Source organism: Pempheris klunzingeri, chromosome 17, assembly GCF_042242105.1.
Source record: "Pempheris klunzingeri isolate RE-2024b chromosome 17, fPemKlu1.hap1, whole genome shotgun sequence".
In the NCBI taxonomy this organism is placed as follows: domain Eukaryota; kingdom Metazoa; phylum Chordata; class Actinopteri; order Acropomatiformes; family Pempheridae; genus Pempheris; species Pempheris klunzingeri.
Window position 1 is genome coordinate 16,368,513 of NC_092028.1, and position 12,819 is coordinate 16,381,331.

General features: G+C 43.9%; 1 protein-coding gene across 1 annotated transcript in view; it reads right to left on the reverse strand.

The window, feature by feature from the left end:
- Nucleotides 1–7,356: 7,356 nt before the first annotated feature.
- Nucleotides 7,357–12,819, reverse strand: part of cep112 (centrosomal protein 112) — a 99,470-nt gene continuing 94,007 nt past the window's right edge. Inside the window, exons 24-26 of the mRNA XM_070848129.1 lie at nucleotides 10,784–10,885; nucleotides 8,172–8,236; nucleotides 7,357–7,586 (exon numbers count right to left, since the gene is read on the reverse strand). Of these exons, the coding sequence (XP_070704230.1) occupies nucleotides 7,583–7,586; nucleotides 8,172–8,236; nucleotides 10,784–10,885 (171 nt within the window). The 3' untranslated portion in view covers nucleotides 7,357–7,582. The remainder of the gene's footprint in view (nucleotides 7,587–8,171; nucleotides 8,237–10,783; nucleotides 10,886–12,819) is intronic.

Below are 12,819 nucleotides of genomic sequence, written 5' to 3' on the forward strand. Positions count from 1 at the left end.
TCTCGCTCACATCCTGCACATAAAAACATTCCCAATGTGTCCACATCAAACTCGCCGTCCCGGAAAAAGAGGAACCACTGTGACTGCCAACCAGGGGTAATGAAATCATGGTTTAAACAGATAGCTAGAAAAGTAATGGATAAACGGTTGAAATAGATAAAAGTGATGGATGAATGGTTGACATTCATGGCTAAAAAGTAATGGTTAAACAGCTGAAATAAATGCTGGTGGTTGGGTAGCTGAGAGATCACCTGACAGGGAAGCCTGGGTACACCTGACATAAAAGGTTGGGAACCATTGATGTACAGTATATCTGACATGTGACACACTGGTGACTCAGAGTTAAAACAAGTACGCACAAGCACAATGTTCTCATCTCATAAAAGCTCATCGACACAGTCTAGGTCTTTCTGTAGGTGTACAGGTCATCTGGCTAATATACCGAGCACTACCCCGACAAGGTCAGCCTTTGTTAACTACGGAGGGCTGAGCCTGACCTCTGACAGTAAACACACCAGGGTGGAAACCATCACCATGGCGATGGTGCGGACCCCCTGCCAGTACTAGGGGCCAGTTGGGCCCTCATGTCCTGCCTTGTCAACCCCCTCTACAGTTCATGGGAGGTCCCCGTGGGTCAGGTCTTCCCCGCTGCCCCTCAGGAGGTGACCCCAGGTCTGTGACTGGCCTGCGTCCAGGGGCGTCCGTGGCTCCTGTCCCTATAAAAAGACCCTTGAAAGAGGGCAGCGGGGAGAGAGGTTATTGGGTGTAACTGTCTCTCTGTTTGGGAAGATATTATTACAGGGACAGGTCAGATTCAGCCTGACTACAAAGAGCCCTATAAATACAGGCCGAAGGACACGCGTAAATCATCATTGGGTCCAATCAATTCTTTAATGTTGGCTGCTTCCTTTATGGCATTTGTACAAAACACACACACAGCTGAATTTTTCTTTAGTATCTGAAGTTATATTTGGCGAAAAACGCCTCCTATCCAACAATTAAAGCAGACTAGAGAGGTTTTTACGACTGTGTTATATGGTCTCCTGTGCAGCCTTGGCCTGTCGTAACTGCCACTGGCCACCTCAGTTGCACTCATAAACACTCAGAGCGTGTGTGTGTGTGTGTGTGTGTGTGTGTGTCTACCGGTGCTGTCCTCTGTGTGCTGCAGCTCTGTGATCAGTAACTGCTCTCAATTACAGTATTGTGTGCTGTTCCTTTCGGCTTGGGGTTAAACTCTTTGCAGACCCCTTTGAAGTACTCATCCCTTTATCTCAAGCCAGAGCCAAGAATTTGGGGGAGGACAATGGAAAATGAAACCAAGAGGGAAGCTTATGGCAATTATCAACCAGGGCCATGAGGAGGAAGTCAGACGGAGAGACAGAGAGAGAGAGAGAGAGAGAGAGAGAGAGCAGATAAAGTGAGCAGGAGTCAGCCAATGTAGGACAGGGGGTTACTGTTTCAAGTTTGTTTGGTGTGTACACACCCCGGGCAACAACCGACTGCCGAGAGAGGAAATGGAGGCTACCTCTTCAAAGTAGGTGACAACAGGGGGACAATGGCCTCTGAAGGGAGCAAGAAGCTGATGAGAGGAGCTGTGGCGATGGCAGTAGGGGTGCAGGGGGTCAGAACACAGCATGAGGACCAAAGAGTGGCAGAGGAGGACGAGAGGAGCAGGATTGGAGGAGAAATGGAGGCAGAAGTGCTGTTGTCAGCAGAATCAAATGGCATGCAGTGAGCTGGGGAAGATACAATTAAAGTGTGGAGTTAAGACAGGCTTTGAAGTTGGACATGGTGCATAATACCCTTAAAAGTTAAGGAAGGGCAACAATTCGCTGGTTTGTTATGGGGCTGTTTTGAACGAGGAAGAGGAGGAAAAAAAAAAAGTGTGTGCAAGTGGTAGGAGGGTTTGTTTTTGAAAGGGTTCAGTTTGAGGGGAATGAAGTTGGATTTCAAGCGCCAATTGGCCCCAGAAGGATTTTTTTTTGGCAATACAGAGGATGCAAAGTACGAGTGGGAGTCTGCGCCTACCTGTGCATTTTGATGATGGGGATGAGTGTGTGTGAGAGATGGAAGAAGGGAAAGAGAGATGTGTGAGAGAGAGTGGAATAGGGAGCGAGACAGGTGAAAGAGAAAAGACTATGAAGGAAGAATGAGACATGAAATAGGTGGGGAATTGGTAGCGAAGGAAGGCAGAGAGGAAATAAAAGGCAAAAAGAGAGAGGGGGGACTGTTGAAGGTTATTTATTGGGTTTTTTTCCCTCGTTTTAATCCCATTTTGCGCTTGACTTTTAAGTCTACCAATGTATAGAAACAATGTCGGATGCACTGTCTAATCCCGTTTGGGCCATGAAGCTCACTCCACACTGACAGTAATGACTTTCATTTCCTCTGCCGCTCGCACTGAAGCACCATGCAGACACTTCACAGGCCGGACGCCACTGTTCTGCCATGCTTGACAGGACAGCGATCCGTCTCCGACTCAGTCTTAACCTGAACCCTGGGCTCCCTCACTCATCCTTAATCCATCACTTTAACCCCATCCTCCTCTTTCCTGGCTCCTGACGCTAGATTTTTATCTCTTTGCCTGCTTCCTGTTCCTCCATTAGAGGGCTGTGACACGTCAATAGGGTGAGCACCATGGCAACAGATATGTGCTCTGATGAGGGCGGACGGCCTAAACACTCGACGAGAGGATTTTGTGTTTGTTTGATGTTGCTTTCAAACATGTGCCGTGTCCACATAGATGCAGATAAATATGAAAATGTTGTTAACATGTCAGATGTTTGGCTTTAAACAATGAATTACCAAATCAAGAGACTATGTCTCTTGAACAAGTGAAATATCTGGACAGACAGACGCTTTGTGATCATTTAGACCAGTTTCCAGGGCAGTAGCTACCCTTGAGCACACAGAGTTCATGTCCGTGTCACTGTTTCAGGGAATTTCAGGTGTTTAATGACCTCTGTGATCAAACAGATGGGTTTTTAAAGGTTGCTTTGGATATTTTTTGGACTAAATACCTTAAGGTTTGACTGGGGATTTATTATTTTCAACTGCAATTGCATAAGCGTCAAGGTGGAGAAGGCTTTCAAACAGCACTGTAATGTCATGAGATAAAAATGGAAAAGAAAACACGTATGTAAAGTAAATGTCATTTTAAAAGGTTTTTGGTGCATTTAGACTGAATGCAAAGTGAATGTCAGTGCAGGACACAAGACACGAGTGAGTTGAGGACTTGAGCAAAAAAATGTAATAAATAAAACAAGTGCGCTTATCTCAAATGAGTCAAGACGAAAGGGAAAATGAGAGACTGTAAATCTACTCCAGTAGTAGATTTTTGTGAAAAAATTATAATTTGGGTTCTGCCTTCATGCCCTTTCCAGAGTGATACCACGTTTTTAAATGATCCACTTTGGAGAATCAGTTTTTGAAAGTTAATGAGTGGAAAATGGAAAAAGTGGAGAAAAAAAAAAAAACATTTTTAACTTTATCTGCACTGGGATGTGAATGTGGCCATAGTCTGCTCCCCCATTACCACTTCTGGTGGTAGAATTTGTGTATACTAGCAAAAGAGGCTGAGAGAGATAAATGAAAAGAGCGAGACAGAGATATCAGATACCCAGACAGAGACAGAGGGCAAACGACACAGACAAAACTCCCACACTGTCTTGAGTGCATGGTCTTCTGTCCCTTTGCTCAGCCCACACCATCAGCCCAAATGACAAATTTATGCCACAATCACGCAAACACAACCTGCCGTGCCTTCTTCACTAAGGCTGCATAGCTGCTAACCCACTTGCTCTCAAATCACACAGCTGCATATCCTTTTCATAGCTCTTGTTGCGTTTGAGTGACAGGGCCGGGGAAAAAAGGAAAAATCACTGCCATATATACCATATCAACAAAGAGAGAGTGATACAAGCTAGGAAGAGAGACAAAGGCAGAGAAGGCAGAAAACATGATGGAAGACATCAGCTCGTGTGAGAAGTGTTGGCGATAAACAGGTTTATTTATGCAAGCAGCGTACAGCAGCCAAACGCAGGCCTCCTAGGGTCTGACTCAGAATACAGCGCTATAAAAAGCTCCAGTGATACGCCGCTCGCTCACGCACACGCAAACACACACGCACAAGGACTTTGTCAATCACATGCTGATGTACAGTCGATCCCACAAACCTGTCACAAGCACACACACACAGTCACATGTGTACATCTAGTAAGAGGCAGAGGCAGAGGAAGAGGGGCGCTGAATGACCTCGAATCACCCTGTTCTACATTAGAAATGACTGCTGATCTTTAAAATCACGTCCTCCAAAAACCACTCTGATATCCCACAGGAAAAAAATACTTTAAAACAAAAACTAGTTTAAGGTTCCTCTGTACTTAAAAAGAAACAACGTTTGCAGTTACTCTACATTTCTGATTCAGTGTCACGAGGCAGTTTTAATCTTTTTTTTTTCCGCACTCGTGTCATGGAAACTAAAACCTCCAGCTGATGCAAAAAAAAAAAAACATGAAAAATCACCCAAATTTTACACCAACAAGCATCGTGTAGCCGATCTGAGCACCGGCACGAAGCGAGGATATGGCGGGTGAGTTGGAGCCTCGGGGGCTCGCGGACTGCCCTTTACTGTTGTCACACAACAGTCCACTGTCTGATGTGAAGATAAGTGAGAGGAAGCAAGGGCTTTGATCCTTAATGGGGCCATGTCGGCTGTGTGGAAATGACATTCATGGCTCGTATTTACACAAGCACAATTATGGAGGTTTATTTTGGTGGTAGACAATCAATTAGAGTGAAACTATGTCAGAGTAATGACACAGATTAAAGGAGAGGTTATAGCTGGAGCCCGTTTGGGTGTAAATGAGCAAAACACGGGGCTGCCAAACAGGACAGAGTACGCGCTGACCTTTAGATCTACAGTTTCAGCAGCTCCGTGTTAAGCTAAGGACTCAGCATGCTTCCAATGCAGGGTTTGTCAGATCATCTAACAGCATCTAAAACCTCCTTTCTGATCCAATCCCTGTAAACGGTGAAGTTTGTGAAACGCCTTCGAGCCTCTACTTGAAGGCGTTCATGGCGTCGCACTTTTCTGTATGTCTGACATTCGACAGCAGCAGTTGTGTGAAGAATGAAAAACCTCAGTATGCTTCAAACTAAGTGCTTATCAACTCATAAAACACAGTCTGAGGCCCCTTTCCAAGAGCACAGTCGGTTCAGATGTGTCTGGAATCTGGAGACAATCCATGAAAATGATGCAACTGGCACCCGTGGTGTTTATCGGCTGTGGTTTCTAGACGGCTCTTCCTGCTCCAGTAGCTGGTTTTCAAGTAAAACCAAACCCTTCAAACAGCAAAAAATTGTCAGTCCTTCTTCGGAGCAGCACTATCCTTTTCCCTATTCGCACAATTGATAAGGTCAAGATCAAAGTTGCTTTAACACCGTCGCGTGGAAACTCGCCACCTCCAGTCATTTCATAGAGGGGACGGCGCCGAAAGGGAAAGAGGTTTCAAATCACAGCGGCAGAATTTTGTTCTGCCACCATTGTGTGGAACTTTGGCGAATCAAAAAGAAAGAGGTGAGCATCACAATTCAAAGAAGACCAATGGAGGAGCTCATAATCCATCCATGCTGATAATGCTGGTGCCCGAATACCCAGAGCTGTACAACGTGGTGCTAGCTAGTTATAATAAGCTAGCTGAATCTAGTGTCCACAGCTACTACTAAGGGAAATGGTTCTTGATTTAATTTGCAGGCTGGTTTTACTAACATGGGGTTGAACTGACGAGATACACTCCTGTAAAGTAGCCGTCTGTATGCATCTGTGGCGTATCCAGGTTGCACCAATACTATGATGTAATTGCAGCCTTCGACCGTAGCAGCTTTTAAAAAACGCTTTGTTTCTTTGGAGAACCCTTTTGCAGGTATGTGGGTGGCAGGGCAGTTGCTGCACGGCGGCGTGAAAAGGCCTTAAGACATGCAAAACACATTTATCTGACACACTGATCAGAGAAAACAACGAGCTGCAGTCTGGAGGAGGATATGACGGCAGGTTTACAGTGTGGCATTTCAGAACAGGTTTAAATACTTTTGCCTTCAGACACAGTCGGACGACATGTCGTATTTGCTACTCTCTTCAGCTTTCTTAGTTTGAAGCATACTGAGGCCACTACTGACACAAATATAGTCATACATTAGGTACATCCAAAAACGTGGCACACACTTCACTACAAGTACACATGCACATATGATGCTTGTTGCAATAGTTATGAATCCTATGCGCACTTCTTCCAGAAACAACAGACCCTACAAAGGCTTCGTGCTGAAAGACTAAATTCCTGTTACTCAGATGTCGGTCTGACAGTCCTCTCTCCTTTCGTCTCTCTTTTTTTTTGTTTCTTCTCTTCTCTCTCTCTCTCTCTCTCTGTGCCTGGGCAGCAGAATCAGCACATCAAATAAACACAGAGAAGGGTATAGTGTTTCGTTTGGAGACGGCAGAACAGGTCACGGACAATGGGAACACATGCAAGTGCGTGAACTGCGGGTGTAAAGAAAGCAATTCCAATGCAAATAAGTGTAGGGGCCTCTTTGAAATCAAATCGGATTTTTGGAATTTAATAATTCCTCCAAACTGTTTTCCAGGAAAAAAAACTAAAACCTTTTGAAATGATCAGTATTCAAGCCCTTGCTGTCCTCCGAGTTCCTCACCTACCAGAGACACAAAGCACCAGCAAATGTGGGCTCATTATGACGCCCGTCATCGATCCACCAAATGTTACCATCATCGCCAAACATTGGAGAAGATTTGGAGACATGGCGTCCATTTCACGGACTCCAGTGTCTGAGTCATTCAGCTTGGGTTTGAGTGGAGCCGTTGGTAAAACACAAAGTGGTGGCGGAGGCAGAAACAGTGGGTCCATGGACTGTAGCGTTTGGCCTGAGATTCAAACAATCGACTCACAGCACTCGCTATCTGAACCAACCACAAACCCCCAACCACTCTTTACAGTTCAAATGGGGGCCTGAGCAGAAAGCCATGCTAAATAGTGATGGGGGAGATGGGAATTCAAGGTCTCTGACTTCAGTGTAAAGTTACAGAGCTAATCTTGGTTAACATGCATATTGTGGTCATGTAAAAACAAGGGCAACAGCATGACTTCCCCTAATTGAGGGATTAATTATGAGGTATTTGAAGATGAAAACCATGCTCAGAAAGAAAAAAAAAAAAAAGCATGACGACAGAAAATGATGCCAAGTCTTTTATTAAAAATGATAACTGATATCAAATGTCCATCAAAGACGTATGACAATAATATCAGGAAATGATATCAAAAAATATAAAATTATAACGTCACCAGTTGTGAACATAAATATATTTTTTCCAAAAAGACAAAGCGAAACTAAAATTTGACAATGAATAAATAGTTCATACGTTAATAAAACCATGCACACATGTCGAACAAAAGGATGACAAAAGGTGGCATGACAGGTGTGTAAAATACTTGTAACAGTCGATAATGCTCACAACTGATTGGATGTCTTATCCTTCATATCCGGGGATCAGGCTGTGGTTCTCCCCTGGTTACCTGAGCAGAAAGAGTACAGGTGAAGAGTTAATCCATCAAACCAACATTATAATGTGTCGATATTAAATCATGGAAACGAATGTCTCTCTGTTTGACTGTTCCTTTGGGATTCTCAGCGTCTCTGTCACTTTAAGTTGTGAGGTAGCGGACAGTGAAATAACTGGTTATTTACTGTGATGTGTGTGACTGACAGCTCTGAAAGATGTTTGCAGAGATGTGAGCGCCAGCGTCGTTTGATGAGGCCTCTTATCGCTGAGTACGTATAGATGCCTTTCATAAAGACATAAAAGTGTCTTACAGTATGATGGATGGGAGGCGAATCAAAGCCCTCAGGACTGGAAGCTGTCACAGTCGACGACAAGACCTCATCTAATGTATCTGCACCAGTAATAGCGCGTTACAAATTATACTGCAAGCCTTTGAGTAATTCTGGATGTTCAAACTTTACTATACTCACTACCTGAACTACACTTGTGTGAAAATTCAGGAATATACATACGTGCATTGTGGAGCACAGAAGTACAAGCTTCCACATGAACTATGCACAGGAACATGTGTCTATACAATCTAAACAATCATGCTAACCTCCCGCTGCGACAGGCATCCAGGTCTTCCTGTAGCAAAGAGGCTCTCTTCTGAAGGAAGTTCACCTGCAACACAGACATAGAATGCAAAATTTAGCACAGAATAATCTTAGTTGTGTTATCAGGATGAGGAAAGCAGGAAACCAGAGCACCAGAATACAGAAAATGGAAGTGGATGTGGTAGGTTGGCTTTGGGTGAATTGTGCTTTTGAGTGGAGGGGGTTAGCTAAGTGGAAGAAAGGCTTAGTTGTTGAGTCCAGGGGTCAGGACGGCAGGGGTTGGGTGTCAGGAGATTAGGGCAGAGGGGTTAAGGCACATGGGGACAGAGGGAAGATTATGAGGGAGGTTAGCTGAGGTTAGGACGCTGCGAGAGGAGGCAGCGCCATTCTTTTTTTTGGCTACAAAGTGCGAGTTTATTTATGAAGTGTCTTTGGCTGAAGTGAAAATAAACCCCATCTACATTTACACGGCATCTAGAGCCTGGCAGAGTAATCACGGCTCCGAAAGAATCTGTATTGTTCTGGGACTACCGTACTGGAGCCGAGGGTACATTCCTTTCTGTGGGGGAGACCTCAGGAAAGTTCTAGCATTTCATTTGGCACTGGTGGTGAAAGTATACGCAAAACCCCACTGATATGTGGCTGGATGCCTCGAGAGACACAAAAACTCTCCCCACCTTTTGTTTCACTATGTAAAAATAATGCACCGTAATGTGCAAAACCCAGGACGTCGTCAATGAGAGGAGAAGCCATTCTGGTCACGAATTACATCTTATAAACATATCCGATCGCAGAGCTGTGGTCTCTGCACTGAAATGGGATCTCAGTAGATCTATCAGAACATGGCAGGAGTTTATGATGAGCTCCTTTTACAAACACTTGCACTGTATGGGCCCCATCATCATTACAGAAAACCCTCTTTTGTTTACAATGCAAAAGCCGAGAAAATGAAATGATTCAGCGTTAAAATGGGCATGGCTCAGAGGAACAACACGGCTACACGCATGTGGTTATGCTAGGGGTGAGCTGATGCAGAGATGAGGAGAGATTATGGTTTACAAAGAGGATTGGCAGGGTCCAAAGCGAGAATGTCTGTGACTGAGTGCTACACCAGAACCACACAGAAGCCATCTTTGATGTCTCCCAAAAAACTAACTCTTACATGCGCATTCATCAGGGTCAAGTTTCCGTTTTGATTGATTAGTAGCAACTAGAAAGTGGAAGGTAAAAGCCAATGATATCAAATTTAAAAAAGAATTAAGGTATAGGGTGCCAAAACATGGCTGCAAACTGTTCCTTTGTCCAGTACTAAAAGCTCAAAGTGGTCTGCAAACTCATGACTTCACCCCCTGCCCCTTAATTCAGTAATTTATCATAGCCTAATGGCTGAGTCCACTTAGAGAGGATTCAGACAAAAAACAGCCCCACATTGAAACAGCGTTGTGTTAAAACAGCACAGGGGGCTGCGTTTGTTTGGGACGTGTTGGTGAGACAATGAAACATGATCCAGGATGCGTTTAATGGCAGTTTGTAACACTGACAGACAGGATTTTATAACTCTGGAGCGCTTTCATGGTGGCAACTATTTTGTATTTCCTCAATGCAAAATGTATTGTGGTTCTCTGGCTTCATGAATCACTGCTGCGGATCATCGGCCGTCACCACTTTTTACTGATATTAGTCATGCTATTATTATTCATATATTAATAATTATTGCTAATTATTATTCATATTCCTATTGTCAGCACTATAGTTGCTGTTATTATTTTGGTTGCTCTCTCTCTCTCTCTCTCTCTCTCTCTCTCTCTCTCCAACCTCCATCCAACATGGACTCCAACAGAAAGCCGCCCACCTCTGAGGCTGGTTCTGTTCGAGGTTTCTTCCTGTTAAAGGTGAGTTTTTCCTGCTACTGTTGCCTAATATAATATCTGATGCTGCTCATGTGGGGATTCTTGAATCCTTAATTTTGAATTCCTGAGTCATTGGGTCTCTCTCTTAATTAAAGAGTTTGGTCTAGACCTGCTCTTTGTGGAAAGCGTCTTGAGATAATGCTGTTATGAATTGCCGCTAAATAAATAAAGATTGATTGATTGATAAACACTGTGAGATTAAGAGTAGGAATACACCGCTCTTTCTTTAATCTTTCAGTAATATGCACTGGCATGTATCTAATTTGCCAGCGCAGCACCTTACCAGATTCAGATTGCGCTGCACCAAATGTTTTTTTTTCAAACAGGGACACTGTCGGTCTGAACACATCCTTATACACACTGAATTAAAGCTTAGAGGTTTGCTCGTGTCCAGTGGTTTTATCAAAGATCACATAACAACACATGAGCAGGAAAATAAAAAGAGAAACTTGAGAAACGTGTATACACAGTAACGGAGTTTAGGTTAAACTAGGACGTGGTGAAAAAGTGTATAAATGTATTTAAAAGGTTATGGATTAACGAATGAGAAAAGGACTGGAGGTCCAAGGGTTGAAAATGAGGACCTGAGCCCCCAGACAATTTTTAACATACTTGAAACTGAAGTCACCAGATTGAATATGTCAGCGTGTTTGTTCTAGTCCTGCCTGTATCTGATCCGTATCTGGCAAACAGTCACTTCCCACCTGAGCTTTCAGAGAGGTGATGGTGTCCTCTAGTTCCTGTCTGAGCTCTGCCGGCATCAAACCTTTGATCTTCCCTTCGTACTCCCGACGCACCACAGTCACCTGAGAAGACAGAGACGGGACAACCAGACAGTGTCAGTTCACTTAGAAGGAACACCTGGGCAAATGAAATAATAAATCCATATTAGATATTTAGTCATCCAATGAAAAAATATGTATTATACATACGCACAAACACCTGCACAGTAAATCTTAAAATGTGTCACCTTCATCTGTATTTATATCATTTGTTGGCGTATTTGGAATAAAAATAATTTTTTTGACTTTGATGTAGTAAAAATGAATATTAATCAATTAAAATCATGTTGAATAACCATTCACATACACACATGCATATTTACACTTCCAGACACAGCGACCAAGTGAAGCTCCCTTGGAGTAGGCACACACACACACACACACAGACACACAGACACACACAGACACACACACACACACACACACACACACACACACACACACACACAGACAGTGGGTATCCCCTCTTTATTCATGGCTCAGAGTATTCCCTTGCTCTTCACAGCTCCTTCACATCTCCACAGGGGGTCTGCAGACTGGCACGACGTTCTGTGCACAACGCCTCCTACTGGCTGCTGCTGACTACAGCTACATCTGACACAATGCATATATGGGTCTGACACAGCTGGATCTGGAAGAGCACAGGGCCACGGTGGAGGGCAGAACACATCAAACGCAGCAGCGGCTCTGTAGCTTGCTAGCTAGCTAGCTCCACTGGGGAGGACTGGAGGAAGTCTGTCTGGGGCTAAATTACACTCCACTAAACCAGAGTCTGATTATAGAAGTTGAAAAGGGTTTGGTTAGCGTAAACCCCCCTCCTTTAACCCACAAACACACATGAATGGACGCACACACACACATATACAGGCGTGCACACACACATGCATGCACAAACACAGAGCTTTTACAGTACTGTAAAAGCATTTATGGCATTTTGAAAAGAGTTGCTGAATCAATTAATCCGCAGCTTGATGAATAGTTTAACAGAGCTCGAGGAATCAACGGGGGCTGTGAAAAGCAACAGTTTTTCACGCACATATTTCAAGGTGTAACCAGGGGAGAGTCTGAGCATTTCAACCGACCATAATGTCTTTGACAGAGCCAAAGTCCACGCTCCCCTCCTCTCCCTCTCATCAGTCCGGTCTTTCAAGTGAAGAGACCGTGAATGAGGTGAGGAGGAGGGAAAAAGATTGGTTTTCCTAAAATAATTTTCCTGTTGTGGATTTAACTGATTGTTCTGGCTTTGGCTAATTAATCTTCCTGGGCACAATGAAAGGGATTGGGAAGCACTTCAAAGCAACCTCCAGTATAAATGATCCCAACATGAAGCAGCTCACTTTGTCTCAGCACAGTGTGCAGTAGATTAGTCTGCCACAACTTTGCCAAAATTTTCAGGCTCCTTCTGCCCTATTCATTTTAAAGTGTCGGGACAATAATATTGGGTCGAGAGCCCATCAGTTTACAGAAATATGTCTTTTTCTCTCTGCGTGAGAACGAAGTCGAGGATAATTTGAGAGTGACGGGTTTCAGAGGCTTTAATTTGAATGTCCAGGAGTTAAAAAATCAGCTGAAGCTACGCGAGTGCAGATTTTCAAAAAAGTCTATCTATCTATAGCAGCTTCTGTAGTCATAACAAAATGGCAAGCCAAGACAAAACATACTCCACTACCTCAGACCGAAGCAATAAACAATGGTTGAATAAACACATCCCTTACCAACCACTCTGAATATAAGTCTAGATTCTTCAAAAGCCACGCTCCTTAGTTTTGCATTCTTGGTTCATGTATGGTGCAGTCACCACAGCAATGAGAGATCCGCTCTGCCTAAATTACAAGCTCCTTTGTGGCAATGCTGTCTCCATTTTCCTTCCCATACATTAGAATGGGCAAGGCTACAGCAGCGTATTCACCGGGACTCGCAGAGAGCAACGGGGACGGCTGGATACTATACATACAGTC